Source organism: Gallinula chloropus (assembly GCF_964237585.1).
Source record: "Gallinula chloropus genome assembly, chromosome: 5".
Taxonomy (NCBI): domain Eukaryota; kingdom Metazoa; phylum Chordata; class Aves; order Gruiformes; family Rallidae; genus Gallinula; species Gallinula chloropus.
The window spans coordinates 42,282,269-42,302,813 of NC_140090.1; the positions used below are offsets into that span (position 1 = coordinate 42,282,269).

General features: G+C 38.4%; 1 protein-coding gene across 1 annotated transcript in view; it reads right to left on the minus strand.

The window, feature by feature from the left end:
* Window positions 1-20,545, minus strand: part of HECW2 (HECT, C2 and WW domain containing E3 ubiquitin protein ligase 2) — a gene marked incomplete at both ends in the record, with an annotated part of 108,072 nt that overhangs the window by 13,410 nt on the left and 74,117 nt on the right. Inside the window, 7 exons of the mRNA XM_084264981.1 lie at window positions 1,849-1,962; window positions 3,523-3,643; window positions 7,550-7,659; window positions 9,701-9,784; window positions 13,202-13,298; window positions 14,593-14,695; window positions 17,418-17,552. Coding sequence (XP_084121107.1) covers window positions 1,849-1,962; window positions 3,523-3,643; window positions 7,550-7,659; window positions 9,701-9,784; window positions 13,202-13,298; window positions 14,593-14,695; window positions 17,418-17,552 — 764 coding nt within the window. The remainder of the gene's footprint in view (window positions 1-1,848; window positions 1,963-3,522; window positions 3,644-7,549; window positions 7,660-9,700; window positions 9,785-13,201; window positions 13,299-14,592; window positions 14,696-17,417; window positions 17,553-20,545) is intronic.

Below are 20,545 nucleotides of genomic sequence, written 5' to 3' on the forward strand. Positions count from 1 at the left end.
TTTTTCATTTGTCACCACATGAAGTGTGAAGGTAAAAATATTAAACTACCATCAGAATCACATGACTGTAGAAATTGAAGGTTCAAGGAAGATACCAAACATGATGATGAAAATTGTACAAACAGCAATAACTGTTAATAATTTAATTTGTGAGGATTTCATTACCCATTCCTTTAAGACTTATACCTCTTTGCTGAGAGGACAAGAAATGCAAGAGCAAACTCCCACCTAACAACTTAAAAAAGGAAAAGGAGGAGTAAATAGGAAATAATTAACTTTCAGTATTCCTCCTCCTCATTGTCATCCTTTCCTCCGCCCTGACCCATATTTCGACACCTAGCCAAGCGAATAGTTTGATGCGATACATACCTTGCACCACCTCTGATGAAACTATACTGCTTGCACACATCCTTTCTTCATTCAAAACACAGATTTGTAAGCAGAGAATTGATGTCATTTTAATTTGACTCTGCTCTTAATTAACTAATTCTCTTCCATTACAAAGAGTCTTGTGTTAAGATGGATATAATGGGGACAGGATGCGTCACTCCGATTCCAGGTCACTCTTCATCTTGCTGTACTGAGTGATGAAATGCAAAAGCCTGACGTCTGATGAAAGGAGACAGTCTATCTGGATCAATCTCTACCTCATGTATGATTTGAAAATTTTCCCTTTCATTTTTAAAATCAGAGCTGGGGTAAAGGCTGTCAGGGCTGCATAAGACAGGCCTCGTTCCTGCATCCCCACCCTGCTCTGTCGATGAAGTGAAATCTCATCCCGCACCAGCGTTATCATTCCAATTCTGAGTTCCTCCTCAGACAGCACGGTGATATTATTTATATGTGTGTCCACACTTGGCTCTCAGCTGCCAATGTTTTTTATTTTAGGATTGCAGTGGGTCTTTATGAACACTAGCCACTTCAGGGTGAACTTAAACAGCAGGATTTAGGGGGGTTCAAATGCAAGATTAATTTTATCTAGTCTTGGACGAGATGTTTCTATTACAGCTTAGCTATTTTAAAGACATTGCATGGCAATAACACACACCACAGGATCCTAAGGGCTGTGCATTACAGTTTCCTAAATACTAAGGAATAAAATTTCAAATGTATTTACAACTACACTTGTATATCAATAAAAATATTTGTGCTTAAGACAGTAAGTTGTAAGATCTTACAATAGGACACAAATTAAGAGATGGAAGAGGCAAGTAGCACACTGTTCCTGTTTCACTTACAAAGAAAATGTAACCACATCTTACTTCGCAACACAGAACTTGCAACCTGTAGCATAGAGTTCATTAGACACAGACTGACAGACTTTCAAATGTCAGGAATATTTGTGTTTATCTGAGAGCTAGCAATAGCTGAGTTGCTTTTACTTCTGACACAGGCCCTGGCCAGAAGAGGCAGTGAGCACCTCAGACAGGAATCAAATTAAAATTTAAGCCTCTAGCCTGCTCTTGAAGCACCATCCTCCCTCCAACAAATGGCAGCTGTCTTTTAACAAGCCTTGGAGATACAATGCCAGCACTGACAGAAAAGAAATATGGATAATATGAGAAAGTGGTTTAGGTTTTCTTTGCTTTCCAACAACGTTCTGAAACACACACCAACTATTGTGAAAACTCACAAACATATGCATGACTTCTGCAAAAGCAGGATATGTTACATTTCACAATGCCTAAAAAGGCATTTTGAACAGCTGTATGTTCTAGACTTACGTATATGACATTTCCTGACTGCAATCGTTTCTCTTCTTACTCTAGACCACAAGTTGTTCCATGAAACAGCAGCTGCAAGACACGCTGAGTTTTGAGATTGCATTTACTTCCCTGTTCTACTCACCCTTCTTCCCCAACAAACGTGACATAGAGTTTATTTCTCTGCAGGTCTTTTCTAGAGTAGCCCATGATCTGGTTAAAGGCATCTTCTAGCAAGTGATCTCTCCTGATTATTAATCTGACAGGCAAAAAAAAAAGGAAAAATTGTGAAGGCAAGGAAGTAGCATAAAGTTCTAAAATAAGAGGTCAAAGAAAGCTCCCTTGCTTAAACATTTTGTCTTCTGCCAAAGAACAGTGTTTAATTAGTTTCCTGAAACTTAGCTTGCTTTATATTTAAATAGTGCCTTACAGTGCCTTCCACGTGCATTTAATCAGTCAGTCAGACTGAAGCTGGGAACTGCTGCTGTGTGCACAGAGCAGCTTAATTCCCACACAGTTGCTTGTAAAGCCCTTGCTGCTCGTGCAGAGATCAGTCAGTAATTGCACTGTGCTACCTTACAGAGGACACAGAAACCAAGAGGCCAGGAACTGGCAAGGCAGCTGGGCAACTAGAGGACCCAGGCAGTATTTAAGCTGTGCTAGGTTTGGGAAAAGAAAGTGTATGCATGGGAAAGAAACCCAGCGAAAAATTCTGCTCAAAAAAAATCAACCTGTCACTCTGTTTAAAAATCCACAGTTTGATGGCAAATAGGTCAGGAAAAAAGGGTGCAAGAAATGTATTGGATCTTACACAGAACAAATGCCATCCTCTTTTACCAGCTGCTTGGCCAAGCATCCATGACAGAACTTTCATAGATTATGGTTTAAGTGTTTATGATTTCATTACATTATAGGCAGAAAATGTTCAAGCCTGTCTCAAGATATCTAAGCAATACCATTTTAAACCCATTTCAGTTGCAGAAAACTTTTAAATAAGCTCACATAAATGTAGTCTGAGCTCTGCACAAATCCCTGCAAAATGTGAGAAGTGACTGGCTGGAGAAAATAAAACAAAACAAAAACCTACCCCCCTACTCTAATAAAGAAATGGTTACAAAAAAACGTTGTAGTGCTTGATGGCTACTCAGAGTATCAGTCTATGGGAGTTTGATAGCTGGCACAGTACGTGGCAATTTACAAAATTATGAAAATATCTTATGATGATGATCCTTATGATAACAGAATGTAATCTCATGATTACCAAATAAATGAAAGAGGGAAGACCACACTCCAAGCCCTCTGGCATTCAGAGTGCTGAAGTAAAAATATTAGCAGTTTTTAGTGTCAATCTTTAGAATTTAGTAACATTTTATTTTTGGAGTCCTCTTTACTGAAAAGGACTATGCCATCAGTACAGGCAATGATGTACAAAATATAAACCTATCTAGTTTTTTCAATGGAAAAAGACATGAGAAAATGGAACCATTTGTATTATAGCAACTGCTCTAATGGAAGAATTCAGATGCCTCCTGTTCTGCATGTCTCTTCCTAAAGCACTTTTTGGCACTGTATTGGTAATATCATTTGCAAGAAAATATAGTTAGAAGAAAACACAGAAAAAGTGCTCAGAACTCGCTGTATCCTCTGCTATGTATCACATGCTGGTACTTAGTCTTTTATGATAGGCTTTGTATTTCCAGAAGAGCAAGGGTAACCATAACATCTGCATTTCTTTCTAATGGGAAGAAGCTTGTAGACGTGCAAGGCAAGGCAAGCTGCCTGAGAAACAAATCCAGCTTCATGAGATCCTTCAGCATACTTCAATTTCCCTGGGCCTTGTCCATATCCTTTAGTCTCCAACTTCCTGTAAAAGTTCCTTAGCTTGGCTTCAAAATCTCTTTTGTAAGGAGCTGGAGCTCGGGCATTGGCACGCTGTGTACCTGCAGGAAGCAATAAGCAAAGAGTGAGCTGCAGTGACATGAACTGATTGATGTTCCATGTTCTACCAAAAAGACTCCTTAACAGCAAGTGGCATAGCATGTGTTTGGTTCAGTCACCTTTATAAAGAGCAAAAGCTGTATATCTTCAAATCTGCCCTGCATCCAAGACTTTTTGATTACTCCTTTCTAATAGTATCGTTTTTCTAAAGTAACTCTTAAAAGAGCAAATCCAAGTCAATGCAAAAGACGGATTAAAGAACCAGCACAATCAACTGGAAAGACTTAATTTTTATATTTTTTTTGTCAAGTACATTACATCTTTAAAATAGCTCATGCAATAAATGTTCTGGTTTTAATATTATCTGGAAAAACAAGTACTCAGAAATGAAGAATAAACAGACTGTACTCTGTTGTGCCCCCAGTTGAATACACTCAAGCTGAAGAAGAAAGACTTTTGGAAATTCCCAAGTAGAAGTTTTTCCTTGGGGAAGTACAAAGATGACAAATATTGTAAGAATGAAAAGACTACCAATTTTAAGTTTGTGGATCTTTTCACATGTGACTGCAGGAACATAAATTCACTTCAAGGAGCATGTATTTTTGAAAAATTGCTTTTGATTGTCAGTTTCTTAAAAGCAGGGGTGCAAAAAAAAAAAAAAGGCATAGGTCCACATCTGCATGTACAAGTCTAGTACATACAAATCATACGTTTAATCTGATCTATTCACATTATCACAACGATGAGAACTTCCACTGCCTGCCTGGGTACAGTACTTCAATTGATCTGACTGCAAGGTAGCATGCAGAAGTGGCAGTTAATCCTAGCCCTTTTACTTTCATCTTCTCGCTCCTGGTTTTTTAAACATTACATTCCTCCCCTGCATGGCTGTGTAGACCCCCTACCCAGCCCCCCCAAAATTCAGGGGAATTTTAAAATTTCACATGCCCTACAGTATACATAGGATTCCAACTGCTCATCTGCAACCAGTGGTCATGTAACAGGCCAGTAATGCACTGGAGATACAAATAAACTGTTTAGAAGCACATCTATGTAGTCTTGTCTTAAGCAACTATTGGTTGTGGTTTCTTTTGGCTGCCTGTATGAAACGAAGCCAATCAATTTATTGTTACTATGGATGAAGGCATGAGAACATAGTGTTTCAGGTTAAGAAAGACAAAGAACGTGTATCTGCTCATGCTGTGGGCAGAGACCGGAGAAAGAGAAGCTTGCTCAGCCACAAAGCATATGGGTCTGACAGCAAACGCAACCAGAACATCCTGGAGAAGTGGCTCCAGGAAGAATCTGCAGAGTTGGTCTCTGCAGAGATCAGAGAGAGAAGCAGCAAGATCAGTATTAACACTGAATGCTATTTACAGTTCTTTAAAAGACCTGTCTGACTGGAAAGACACTTGCCACTTGTTCTAGGCTTAGAAGTGATGTGTGGGAGGAATAGAAAGTGTTAGGGAATCCTCAGAGCTGCAGCAGGAACATGCAGGACCCATCTGGAGAAACAAATCATGGTCATTGATTAATCTATAGAGGTTACCCTCTTTTTATGGAAAGCACCAAGGGTTTTTAATGGTACACTCAGCTGAATTCTCTAGAAAACTTACAGAAACTTGATACTATAAACAGCCTTTTAATTATTGGCCTTTCCCCCCTACTTTGTTTATTTCACTTTGGGTCAAAGTAGGTACAAAATGCAGTCACCAAAAAAGCACAGCAAAAGCATGCTTTAATCTTAACCCCTGAAAGAAGTTTTTGCTGAGAGATACCGCAGAGCATAAATCTGGAAACACACTACTTCATGGTTCAGAAACCAGCAGTCTATTATTCTGTCAGCACATGACAAGTCCTCATTGCAAATCAGATGCATATGCCAAGAAATTCCTGGGCAATTATAGTGATTATTTCCGCCTTGGGAACAAAAGATGTTAATGGAAGAGCTAAAAATTGCCAGTGATGTGATAATCATACTTGATTTTCAAAGAGGTTATATTCTAAAGCAGCTAGAAAGAGTAGCTTCATGACTATTCATCCTCTGAAAAAAGAAAGTAAAACTGACTGCGACTGATCTGAACAATGGACTCTTAACATGCAGCCTCGTGCAGTGCAGCATAGCCAGTTTAGCTGAGGAAAAAACCCCACAAAACCTCCATAGAAATGACAGGCTATTTACAATTTCTCATCAAAAAAGTCATTTGTACACCAACAAAAACATGCACGCTCACAGACTGGTAGGGAGATTCAATGGCCTCTCTGTATTTGTCTGTGAAATAGAATAGAGATTACAATTTTAAGAAGAATGAGACCAAAACCATTACAGTTCATCCTTTACTGTGTGCCACTTCTTTGAGGAATAGATGAGAAAATCATGTTAAAGATTGAATGCATTTTGAAATTACTTTATTGGAGCAAAGCCCAGCCCAGCATGCTTTGGGGCACGTACTAGTAATGAGCAAAAAGTCTGAAAGCTAAACCTGTTTTTACTCAGGTTTGCAGTTGGAAATAGGATGCCTACATGCAGATTGCATCCTTCCTTTCTTTTCAACAAGGGAAACAGTTATATCTAAACCATACATGAATTGAATATATCAATACAAGTGAGCATTTCATTTTTCTGCTTTGCAGAATGCCATAAAATCACTGAAGTCTTCAGGCAGTTTCTTCAAATAGATTCTACTTATGTCCAGCAGCAGGGAAAGCCACCACTAAGGACAGGTTTATGAAAGATTTTGATGTGGTTTCTTGAAAAAGCAAAACATTTTATGATTGTGTACGGGAAGTGCCCATAAAAATCATAGTACCTTTTCTGATAAAATCTTATTGTCTAGAACTCCCTTAAGTTTCTTACATCCCAAATGTTCTTTTATCATCTATATTTTTGCTCTCAAATTTATAGAAATCTCCTTAAATTACTTCCAATTTACTGCAATGATTTTATTTTACTTACCTATTATTTTCTTGAGAAAACTAATAGCAACATGAATAAACTTCAAATTGCTGTACTTAGCCTTCAGAGGTCAAATTGAACTTGTGATATTTGAAATCGTTTAGTTCTCAACTTAATTAACATATGAAATATAAATCTAATTCCGTTCTGACACTTATTTCCAGACAGCTGCAATATGCTATATTTTCAAATCACGTTGAGGGACAACAATCTGGCTTTACATAAAACTGTCACTCATTGTCCCAGAGACCCTGTGCATTTTAATGTACAGTTATTAGATTCCCTATTTTTAATTCTCTAGGCATCAGGATCCTGGCACGAGGAGTCACTTAGTTATTTCACATCAGTAAAAAGCAATTTTGCATGTTTTACAAGTCAGAACAAAATCACAGCCTATGAAGTTGTAATACACCTATCTCTTCTGCTGGCAAAACATCTTGTGAGCCCAAGGCAAAGGTTCAAGTTTGACAGTCAGATGCAATTACACTTGTCGACTTGCTCAAAAACAGGACTAAATTTTCGATATTACTGAAGCAACAGAACTTGCATCTCCCGAAAGTGGAGATTCATTGCATGCAGCATAATGTAAACTAAACTAGTTCTTACTGCACTATCTTACAGATACTATAATAATGGAAGTACTGCAGTGACAAGCTTGACTGACCACTCAGAGGGTGCCTCAGCTCGTTTAACATGAGCTATCTAAAAGTCTGGAATCATAAAGGTTACAGTTTCCCAATAGTAGGCTCTTGACTTTAGGCTGCCATGAATTTCAATTTGGAAAGCAAAGAAAAAGTTACAGTCAGTCAATTTTCCTATTGCTTTTGTTCTCTAACTTCAGGGGAGGCAGCACGAGTAAACTACTGATTTTATTGATCTGGAACTGGTTCTTGTAAAGAATGAGAACTGGCTTTGTTACAGCCCCTGTAGAAGCTGTGCCTGAGCCACTTACCTGGAGAGTTCTGAGGTGAAGACACCGGCGAGCCTCTTGGGGACTGGCAATAACTAGGATGAAGTAAGGCATGTGGCGGCACATATGACATTATCTCCTCCTCAAACAAGCTGATAAAAAGGAGCAAAGAAGAAACAGCACCTCGATTAGACTGAATGGCATTTTTCACTTTCTAGGAATATATCTCTAGTAGCTACCCTGCTTTCTTTGGTAGTCACTTGCATGTTTCCCCTATGCACACTTAAGCATGCTACAAAATATTTTATCACCATTCCCTCAAACAGATCTTTAAAGTACTGGAAAGCAGTATTTGCTACTTCTGTGGGATACTGCCACAATGTGGTATTTGTTCTCAACGTTAAAATACAGTTGATCAGCCTTTAAATTTTGCTCACCTCCCCCCCTGTTTTTTAACCTTATGCTCTCGTTACAAAGGGGTCAATAACCTTAATTAAGCTTCCTTGGAAAATGACCTGCAATACTGCACAAAGACCAGGAACAGAGACAAACATTCTAAGCCTCTAGCATTAAGATCACATCTGAACTTGTTGAGTGTAATGAGCAGTAAGCTTCTTGGCATAACAAGTTATTACCTTATTTTGTCTTAGATACTAACACTGTTGCTGAAATGGGTGTCAGACCCAGTCTGTGTAGTTATTTCATGCCTCATCTACTGTTGTTACATAACTTTTAAGAGAAATCAATAAACATTTTGCAGTCTAAACACTACATCTGTGTGCAGAGAGTCTGTATGTATTTTTAAATTCCAGCCTTTTCCCAAAATTGATACAAGGAAATCCAAAAGGGATGAAAGGGATAGAGTAACTAATCTTGAGATGTAACATGCATAATTTTAAAAACCTAACGTATGCATAGATAACATCTTATCAATAAAATGTCCCTGGGGCAATGGTACTCTTAAATTATTAATAAAATGGGGAGAAAATCCTTAAGCAATGCTTTTCAGTCAGATTTGTGGGTAGGGGCAAAAAAAAATAGATGAAGAGGAAATATCATCTGAAGACTATGATACACTTGTTCTAGGGAGACACTGGCTACTAATTTTCCCTCAAAAATTTGCTACACTGATCATCGCTTTTCTACAAAAGACAGGACTGCAGCAAAAATATTGAGTTTGCTTTATTTCCACTCTAACAATTATTTGCAGTCTTTGTTGTTAACAGAACACTAGAGGAAATAAAACCCAGTCAAAAAGCAATGATAAAATCATTCATGCAATCTTTATTTAAAAACAAACAGCCGAAGCCAGATTTCTCTGTGCACACATTGTATAACAAACCAACAAACCAACCCAACATAAAAGGCTTTTTAAGAAACTATTATCTTTTTTAAAAGGCCCAAGAATGACATTAAAATGAGATTTTTCTAAATAGCTTTGATTACTTCAGAGATTTAGGAATGGATTATGCAGCTGACCTCAAAATACTACTACTAATGCCAATCCTATTTCACTAGATTCAATTTCAAATGTACTTGTGAATTTATTGATGCATTTTTACTATGGATGAAAATACAAAATGAACTTACAATGCTTTAACTTTAGCAAAAAAGTTTGCCTAGATTAATGACTTAAAGGAAAGATATTAAAGAAGCAGGTTCTCATTTCTTGAGTTGTGTAACAGTACTTTTATTTGACAGTGTAGTGAAGAGGTAGCAAGATAACAAGTTACAAAAATACATCTGAAGTATGAATGTTCACAAATAGAGACTTCCCAAACCACAGAGCTAAATAGATGCATTCCTGAAATAGTACAGGGCACATTCTTGTAAAGAGGTCTGAACTGTACCACCTATCAAAACGTCAGAGCTGGATGTAACAGGACAATAAAAGGTGGTCTGGGCAAACCCATATAAATCACAAGCACGGTGCTTTTGCACTCTCCTTTCCTCAGACAGAATATCACATTCCATCACTCCTATGAAAAAATGTGAACTCTAACTACCATCTAGAAATTGAACCTCGTGAAAGTAAGAAAAATGTGACCCTTGAGTTGTAGCTCTCCCAGCTGCAAGTCCAAGTACTGAGGGGAAATGATTAGGTCACTAAATCAGCACACACTACTCACTGCAAGGCTCTGCAGCAGCTGCCCCAGCATATTCCACACATGCACTGAAAGCAGCAGTGCCTACCTGAGTAACATGACAAGGTCTGCATCACTGGACAAACGCACCAACCCAGGTGTTCCCTCTGTCCGGATGAACTGGATCTTCTCCCTGGGTAAGCAGAAAAAAAAGACTTTCAAAGTATTTTTTGCAAAGAAAGCACCAATGTACACCACAGCAACAATAAAAAGTGCAGGGTATATCATAAAAACCTCCAGGTTATGCTTTTGTATTTCAGAAACCATTTTTTCCCTGTCACACCATGTCCATATGGGCAGGAAAATATTACACCCAAAAGGCTAATTTGTTCTAGGAAATGATTCTCCTGTTACACTCATCTTTTCCATACTTCATCTGCTTCAGGTAGTACAGCCATCCAATCAGTAAAAATAATAGTAATAAAAAAATCAGTCCTTCAAGTCCATGCTAGATATGTCCCTGAATTCCAAGTAGGAGGCTGAGCCCTACGTAGGGACATTGCTATTCTGAAAGGGAACTCTTTAAAGAGGTACTGTCTTGTTTTTAACCTTTGTACAAATGCAAGCCATAGATTACAATGCATACTTGTGATTTTTAAAGCAGCATTTTTGTTACACCCTGCATTTAGAGATCTTCCAGAAAAACACTTGTACTATTTCTCCCCCTCTGCCTCACCCTAGCACACACCCTTCCTCCCAGACCCAGTTCAGTCACTGTTGTGGAATCTCTGCATCCAGAACTCTGAGCAGAGTAACACACAGATTTTTAGGGTCTCTAACTGAATATAGTTCCTTGGCTAATTCCTGTTCTTTTTTTTTCTGTAGAGATTTTCCTGCATTCTAAAGTGAAAGTACATCCCTTTCCCTCTCTCCCCCTTTATCAGTACAAAGTATATGACAGTACAGTAGAGAGAAATTCTAATTTGGCTTTACTCTTCAGGAGGAAAAGTAAATAGAACCCAAACCCATGTAGTAAAAGCTGTCTCAATTCCAAAGCAGAAAACCTCCAAACAAACAGAAAAGTGAAGAACTCCATGTAAGAACAGGAGCATTGGCTCATCTCAGAGATAATCTACCCCACTGTCCTGCTATCAACAGGGATAAAAATGTCAAAAACAACCCATGAGATTGGCACTGTAGCAAGACTGATGGCAGCTGCACACGGTTTGAGCTGCAAGGTGAGTTTCTGAACCACATCATTTCATACACAGCAGTGTCAACAAAAGGATCAAACCAAATTTCTTAGGCAATCTATCAAAATGAGCCACCAAATCACAGTGCATTAAGACCTTCTCAAACTGTAGATCTAACATACATTGCGCAAACAATTACAGTATATTCAAGAGTGAAAAAGGGGCACAGCTCTGTGCCCAGAGCCGACAGTCCCTGCTCGCCAGGATGGCAGTTGTGGCTGTAGCAGGAGTAATTCAGCGTTTCTTTGAAAGTCAAGCCCCCACACTGGGAACAGTGTGGTTGCAGCCAGGGACAAGTGGAGCTCAGCCTGGAAGCCCCAAAGTTCCACAGGCAGAGAGCAGAGCCAAAGCTAAGATGTGCTTCCCACCTGCGAGCACGGCCCCAGAGTGCCCACGGCAGGGACATCTAGACACTTTCAGACTCTACTGCAACTTACATCAGCACCCAAATGTCAAATTTGAGCAAATAAATGGTGGATTACAAAAAAGATCTTAGCCTTTAGTTGGAAGCAATATCGGAAAACAGAAGGACATCTGGCTTAACTAACACATGCAACCCTCCAAATGAACTCAATCCATGACTTCTCAGGGTTACCAACAAGAGCTAACGATTTCAATTATAGTTTTTAAAATATATGCCTTTTTCTTTCTGTTAAGATATAAATTATGTTTAATGTGTAACAGGTAAAAACCTTCAGGCAAAGGCACATTATCTGTCAGCCTCTCAGTTTTATCTATGGTGGCTTGCAATGAGATATGATCCTGGCTACATGCTTAATAATAGTACAATGTACATTTAGTGTGGGATTTAACTTGGGTCTTAATTTATCAAGCTTTGTGGCAAGGTCATTGGCAGTGCTTAGTCTCACAATATGTTATATAGACACGAATTCCAGTAACTTGCTAAATCTGGACCTTAAAAGAGTAACTAGGAAAAAAGAAAAAAATGAATCTTTATTAAAATATAAGAAATGTTACTAAAGTATCAGGTCTAGAAAAATGTAGAAGTGTAATTGAAGATACAACACTTTATTCAAATCTGCTGTCTTCCAAGACTAAGACTAGTCCAGAACCATGTGGTTTAACAGAATGGCTTCTCTGACCCATACTACTTAATGTTAAATGAAACCACGTTCATTAAAATCCTCACTCGTTCTGCTACAACGTTACAGTTAGACACAGATCTTCAGTGTATTTACAAAGAAAGTATAGAGAAGGATATACAGTCTCAAGCAAAAGAGGAGTTACAGAAACCAGTATCTTAATCCTTTGATCTATTATTTTTAATCTGAAAACTGTTTTTTCTTGAGAAGGTCTCACTTATGGCAAAAGATGATTCTGTCATACGAAAGCAAGGTTTTACAAGCAGCAAAATCTGATAATACCAACAAGTCTTTTGAACAGTCCGAGCGATCAATTATCAAAACCCAAAAAAACACATGAAGAAAATGAGTCTGCTATCAGAGTAAAGAAAGCCAAGTATCCAGGGAAAAGAAAAAATAAAATAATAAAACGACTAATAATCAGAAATTGGGTGTAAACTGTTACCCAACAGATTAGTTTGCTCATATATCAAATGAAGCCTGGTTGGAAAAACTTGTCTGTGGTGATACAGGTGCAAAATAGGAACTGTTTTGACAGGCTGAGAACCATAGATTTTTATTTTCCTCCTTTTCTTTGTATATTCTAGGCAACATGTATCCTGATAGTCATTTGTACGTAATTTATGTGTATTGTGCTAGTATAGCGTGGATTTACTTAGAGGCCAAACAAAATCTTTAACATAAAAGTCTCATCACAGAACTCATTAAACCTGAGGCTTTCAGGAAATTGTGAAATAGGGCAGCTTGTTGCATTTTGGGAACTTGCAAGACATGGAGATACTGAGAATCACTGAGAATACTATAGATACCCATTCTCAGCTCTCAGACTAGGTCATTAGGTGAGGATAGCCTTTCTGCAAAAGCACATTGAGAAGACAAGGACAAAGTGAAATGCAATTCTCCCCCACAGTCCAGCCACAGGCATACTAAGGTGAATAACCACATTTGCTGTGCCACCCAGCTGTCCTGGCACACTTTGAAGACATCAGCAAATCTCTTATGCCAGTTGTTTTACTGTAGGTCATTTTACTGTAGGTACCTTGATTTGGTAGTAACACACTACCCTGGCTATTGTAAACCTTATTTCAGGGAGTTACATGGAAATACAATAAAGAACTATTTCCCAGATCCTCGTGAATATGCTTGAATAGGTCAGAAGTCTACCATCTACTATGTTCAACTGCTAATTTTAATGGAAGTAACTAATTCTAATTAGCATGAAACAGGAATAGCACACTTCACTAATTTTATTACCTGAGTGAATGATTTCTGGTAAGATCTGGTTGACGCTCTTGTAGAATTTCAAAGATATTCGGCTGCCGCAAAAACGCAACAATCTTGTCATTGTAAGCTGAAAACCAACAACAAAACCATAATTCTGAAACAAGGGGATACTAGAAAACAGGACTGTATTCCTTCTGAGTTTTGAACAACAGCAGACTTCATCTTCACAGTTTTTAAGTTTAGCAGTATTGTATTAATACTTTTTCATCTAAGGCTACCAATTCCACTAATATTTAGGGAACACTAATATTTAGCTTAGATTGTGACACATCCTTCCCAGTGTTAACACCTCTAATGCTGTTAGCAATTTCTATTATATTTTATCACTCTCATTCTTAGCAGTGATCGAACTAGAAAATTCATTGCTAGAACAAAATTGTAGGGACATTGGTTTTCACTGCACTGAAATCAATTCTCAAATATTAAACAGTCATTGGAAATACCCATATCAAATTCTCACTAATTGCTGTGCCTACAGCATATGCACATTATGCCCATGGCAAGGGGAAGGATTTAAATGAACACAAATCTTCAAGTAAACAGGCCACAGTTGTAGTCAATTGGATTAATTTATCTTGATTTAACACAATCTGACAGCTGTTCGACTCAACAAGCTAAATTCTTTTCTCAGTGGCACAGAAGTCAGTAACTTTGTGTGTATGTAAATAAGAACAGAAGTCAAGCTAACAACTAATTCCAAGCTGGTTAACACTTTATGGAATCTTGCCAAAATAGATGGTCAGAAGTTGTGCAAAAATCACTGGGAATACATGGAGTCAAATTAGGACACAACTCAGCTGATTGGCTTCTATTCTTGTCACCACATACAGTGCGCAAGGACAGTAAGTGAGCTAGGAAGGTAGGAATTTTACATCAGTCATTTGCTTCTGCACTGACTCTTTCCAGTATTATTACTACAGGTTGCAACTGAACAATTGGGAAATGCTGATGGACAGAAGCAAACACAAAATTACAGGCTGGTTTGGGTTGGAAGGGACCACAAAGGCAATCTAGTTCCAATCTCTGCCACAGGCAGGGACACCCTTCACCAGACAAGGTTGCTCAAAGGCCTATCTAAACTGGCCTTGAACACTGCCAGGGAGGGGGCAGCCACAGCTGCTCTGGGCAACCTCTTCCAGTGTCTCACTACCCTCAGAGAGAAGAGATTTAGAAAAACCTCCCCTCCTTCAGCTTGAAACCATGATCCCTCATCCTATCACTCCATGCCCTTGTAAACAGTCCCTCTCCAATTTTCATAACTACTAACAAATGGTAACTTCCACCCAACCCAGCCAAATGAAGAATTCAGCAGTGCACACTGCCATGACACACCTCTGAAAAGAGGTCATATGCTGACATACCTACTGGAACCATATCCTGGTACTGAGCTCTGCTGACAGTATTAAATGTGCTAGATGGTCTTGGCAAAACTGGTGGTCCTGAATGACGGGAGTCTTCTCCAACCTGAAAAACATGCAGGTAAACACAGTGAGCATCTCTACACAAGCATATCTACTTGGGTTCACGGAAGGGAGAACTCCTATGGCTTAAAACTAAGTAGGTATGTAAATGCTTTGCTTGACCACCATCCCCAGTAACCACTGCAGCAGGAAGCAGCCATGTTGTACGACAGTTATTAGTAAAATATTATTCAGTGCATTGTACTTACTAATCTAAAGAATCAGATCTGACTGAAAGTTTGTTGCTATTTGTAAACAATAGCCCCATTCTGAAAAGGGACTAAAAATTTCAAACTGGGATTCCCTCAGAGGATCTTTTGTACTACATGGACACCTTTGTACATATCAAAGGTTCTGAAAAGCAAATTCTGCTCTTTCATTAGCTCCTCTATTACCTCTGTGTCCAAATGGAGTTTCCTTAAATTTGAACTGGAAACAAGTTTGTGGCTGAAGGACAAAGAAGCAAGTTCACATTCTGTCAAGGCAAACGAGTCCAAAAAATGTTTCCTACAACCATTCAGTAAAATGGTTCTGATTTTTTTTGTGTGGCCACCTTCTGAGATTAAACAATGTTGCCCATGAACATTTATTAGAATTTATTAGAAGCACAATTTGTTCATGATAGTATTTGTGATGTCAGGGCAAATTCCCCAGTCTTCTCTGTGCTGAGGCTTCAGTCATTTGTATTTTATCTATATAAAACATTCTGTTCAACCTTGTTTTCATACCACTGAATCTTTATGTTTACTTCTCAGTTCCTCAGTAACAATTTAACATTTGAACTACACTTCCAAGCTTCAAAGATCTCTAAAACATCTTACTGCAAAATATCAGATAATAATAAAGATTGGTTTTTAAATCCAGTCTCTGAAATCACAAAGTAGCAAATGTCCCCAGATATTGCCCAAGATCTTTGTGCTCCCTGATAATACTCTCTCAGAAAAATGAAAAATTATTTCCTGTAAGCACTGGGCTAAAAGAGGAATGCCATTATTATTAGCTCCAGCTTCATGCTGCTGTTCAGCTTCAGCTAAAAAGGCATTACTTATACTGGTTAATGTTTACTTTAGAGCATCTTCCTGTAAAAACTGGGTCAGTGCCTCCAAAACATCAAAGTTCATGGCAAGAAAAATCCAAAGAAAGTATCTGGAGAATTTTTTTCATTAAGTATTCCTCTCTTGCAATAATGTGCTCGATACAGTCATTTAAAACAGGAAGAACAGCTGCAAACATGCAGCAATTAAGTCATAAGCACAGAAGAAATAGTGGCCTTCAGATTCCTACATGTGTATATAAATGAACGTCATTAATCCCAGAATGGGAATACTGAAGTGTTGTGTTCAAGATTCCGATCTGGAATTAGTTCTATTCAAGTTACAACTGTAATAATACCAAGGAAATACTTTCAGAATTTTATGTAGAAATATGGTTTAAGTAATTTCATGTATCTAGATGGAGTGGGAAATTTTGACAGGTAATCAGCACTATGTATATGCAACAGATAAAACGACTTCCTGTAGAAGTCTTTTATTTTGCAGTATCAACATCTTCAGCAGCACAGTCAACCTGAATTTCTCTGTTTTAAGTGCAGAGCTTCTGCATGCAGCTTAAAGACAATTTCAGTGCATATTTGGTAAAGGTAAGACAAAAAATACATTTCTGCTCTTTTATAAATCAATCACAACAGAAATCTTTGATTTAACCTACCATATAAATATATGAAGACACTTGGAGTTTCCTTGTATCATTGCCTATCTCACATCACCAAATCGACAGAAAAAGCTATTTAAAGCCATTATTAAAATAAACCTTACGATGGAGATGGGGATGGAAAGTCTCGTGGGTGACTAAAACTACATTCACACAAGATATGAAAAGAAAGGCAGTGAGTGATACAGTGCTGAAACCACAGCAGAAACCCTGTTAGAGAAGTGGCAGGAAAATTCATGTCTGCTCGGAAACAGAGCTCTGTCACAGCTTCATCAGCCACAAGACTGAGCTACAGAAAAGGATAAATTGCATTTCTCTTGCCATTCTGAATTGTATTATCTTTAATTCCTGGTATGGAATAGCCCTTCTCTGAAAAGACAACTTACAGCCAACATTTTGGCAGTTAAATAAAGAACAACTGAAGTTTAATTCATTACAGATACACTTGCTCAGAAGTAAAAGGAAGTTACAACAACACTAGTGGGGAAATGGTCCACAGTGACACATCAATAAAATACTGTTTTCCACGTATTTCTGTTTAGAAAGTAGAGATGAAATACATATGCAAATGTATATAACAGTCTGGTAAGTCTGTATGTGGTAAGATTTTTTTAATGTTTATTTGGAAAGCTGAGTATCTAGATGTATAAATGCACATAAATTTCCCTCATCCCCCCTCTTATTTACAGTTACATCAACACAGAAGGTACCACACTAGACAATAATTCATATTTTGACAGTGAAAGACAGGATACAGATGCTGGTAATCTGTAACCGGATGATCTCTTGTGGTTACTGTGCATTAAGAGAAACTCATGTCTGATGGTTTTCCTCTGAAATCATACATTTCACAATCAATGATGCCTAGCAAATAAAAGAATGAATATGTACAGATGAGTATGATATGCATACAGATGAATCACACTCCTCAACATAGAGTTATAAACAGAATGATATGAAAGAGGTGGGTCCTAAAAGCCTGGTGGTTCCAAAGAGGAGGAGCAGGTCCAACTTACCTCACCAGCACTGTGGCTACGTTGTCTAGTTAAGTGCTGCCGATGTACTAATGCGCTAGTGGGCCTGCTACTCTGCAAGGGAAGCCGGGGGTCAATGAACGTGGTGGTGCGGGAATTATGGTCAACAAAGAAAGCCTAAAGAAGGAGAAAAAAGAAAGAATTTATAGCCAATACTATTTAAAATTTTTTAATATGTCTGAGGTATATGTCTATTCAGGATCTACATTTCATTTGCTGAAGTAAGGCTTTGGAAATTCTTCCTTACATTGCTGTGGCTTGCATTTCCCTTAGGCAGAAGTGGGATAACAGTTTTCCATCTCACTGGAGGAATGAATTCTTGAATGCCTTACTTTGTTCATATCTATAAAGTCCATTGAAATTCTCATCTGACAAGCATCAGAACTAGGAAGCTTTATTATGACTGTCAATAAGAGAAGACTTAAATATTTAATAAAATTAATCCTGGTGCATTCTTCCTTTCATTTCCTTATAAGCATCTAAAAAGATGTCATTAAGTGGCAAAACCATTCCCTTTTGTGAACTCTTTACCTTATACCATATAATTAGGACCACAACTGGGTGTATATATGTCAAGTGTACAATTGCACCCTGTGATGAACTATGATGACAGGCCACCAGGTATTTTTGCCATCTTCCTGATACAACTATTTTAGGTTCACTAGACTTTAAAAAAAAAAAAAGAAAAAAAAAAAAAGAAGGGGCGGGTGTCAGACAGGGACACAAAGATGATGGTAACAAAAACATTTAAGCCAGGCAACCAGTGAGAACTACAACATACTGTCCGGTCAGCCATTTGTTGAAAGCAAGGTCACAGGAGCATGTACCCTGGAAAGTAAAAACCTCCTACAATCCTGTCCAATTTGAACCAAAAAGGTTCAAAGCCCTGAAATTTAAACTTTTTCTAAGCCCAGAAATTTAAACCTTTTCCAGTGTTAGTGTTGGAAGACAGCACTGTTCTATTTCAACACACTTTGTATTTTTTCACTCACAATGTTGGAAACATCTTAAAGTGCCAAAAAAAATCCCATTTTTGAGCGGGAGAGTTACAGGAAAGTGACATCTGTTTTGTGGATTCAAAGAATCTTGACTAGCAGAGAGGTGGTCAGGGTCTGCGGACGCCATTTCTGTATTTGAATACCAGTGAGGTATGCAACCACAGTTTCATAAACAATTCAGTCCTGCGGTGTCAGCAAAAGAATCATTCTCATTTTCCCCCACCCTGACCACTTGTTTCATCCTCTGCGCACCCTTCCTGCCTTGTGCTGGCACAAGTGTTTGTGTAGCCACACAGTGAACCCAGTTGGGGAGCTGGCCCAGGCTAAAATTGCTGCCTTTTCATCCCTCTCCCTCCTGGCTCCTCTAAACCTCAGTCAGCCCACCAGGGATGAGACAGCATAAATGGCTCTTTCGACAGAGATGCCAGTTTATAGTATTCATGAAATCATTGTTTCCGACTCTTTGGTATAGCCAGACTAGAGAAAGTGCAATTCTGCTGACTGCTGTGAAGGTAGGTAGACAAAACAGGATGTCATACTATATAGAAACTAAATACCATTAGGGACTGTGGTGGGAGAAAACATTCGCATTTCCATTTCCCAAGCAAGAAGTATATGGAGGAACACGGAAGTTGCAAAACCTTAGAAACACTCCAGAAGAGGGCAGCAAGCCTCCTACGTCCCTAACAGCAATCCCCTGTGCCTGTAACCTGTGCCTACAAGGACCTGAATTGCCTGAACAGTGAACAGCAGCTCTGTTTTGATCATCTGACATAACTGCAGATATGCTGGTGAAGCTGTTTCACAGTTCAAAACCTATAAAGTGCATTCAATAAATGCAATTTTAATTGCAACATTTGAGCCTGATGAAGGACTTGTTCACCTCTGCAAATACTGATGTCATCTGCAGTGCAAGTATACAGATTAGAGAACATGAAAGTCAGTGGGAAAGCAGAACGAAAGCCATCCTGAAGTTCCAGGTTTGAGCCTGGAAAACAACTGGAAGAGGCTGCTGGAACATATGCAGACTTTATGAAAATTTTGATCCCGATTCATAGGGTTTTTTAATTTATTAGCAAGTGGTTGGATTAAGATTTTTTTTTAAATGTCCCTGTATCTAGTATTTTATCTAGTCTGCTCAATGGGTACTTATAAAACATGAAGCACTTAACTAACTCAACCTTTGTTTTGATGTAAGTCAACATTATAATGTAAAATCACTTAGGGAAAAAAAGGTGCCAATTCAATATAAGAGAAAGTACTGCCTAGCGTTGCACCACAGAGTTCTTTGAGTTAATGCAGCAATCTACTATTGGCTGCACTATTCTTCAGTATTACATTTAAATAAACAACTGATTTAAATATTAATTTAAAGACAATCATGTCTTATTAAATATGAATGCTTGCAGGCCAACTAGTAGCAGCCTGCTTAAAAAACAAGCAAAAATGACTACTTTGAAGCCTCAGTGAAATGTTTCAAGGCTTTGGGCTAATCTGGGAATTGGCACACAGGTCAAAATTCAGTGTGGCTCAGTATCCTTTCAAAAAATTCCCCTCTTAACTCCTGTCTGTCTGTAATCCATAAACCTATGACACTGGAAAAGACTTGGGTAGTGCCAAAACTACATTTAGCCCATTAAACACAGATGCCCAAGTTACCGTTCCAGTTAAAGTCTATGAAGCTTGCTAAAATACCTTTGCTTCCTGTTGAAGACATCAGGAATCAATTACAATGGATTCTTTCAACATAGAAAGAAAGAAAACAAAAAATACATGTCCTAAAATGACTTACTACGTATTTGTACATCTTGCAGAGATCTACTTACAAAGTATATGCATTTGCATCTGGTTCTAAAATATGAGCATGCACTGACACATATTGCACAAATGCACTGGGCTGTGTATCTTTATGGAAGTGTGGGTATGTTCAGGTTTGCAGCAACAGAGGACTGCAAAGTTATCAGACTGAGTTCAGCTTAGGGATCTCTCTCGCCTACGTGATGTTTCCTGCTACCACCTCTTCCAATGGTCTTCTGCTTCCCTGTGGTCAGCAACTGATCAAAGTTCATCTGTAATGCCAATCAGAAACTCCATCCTAGTTATGCCAGACCT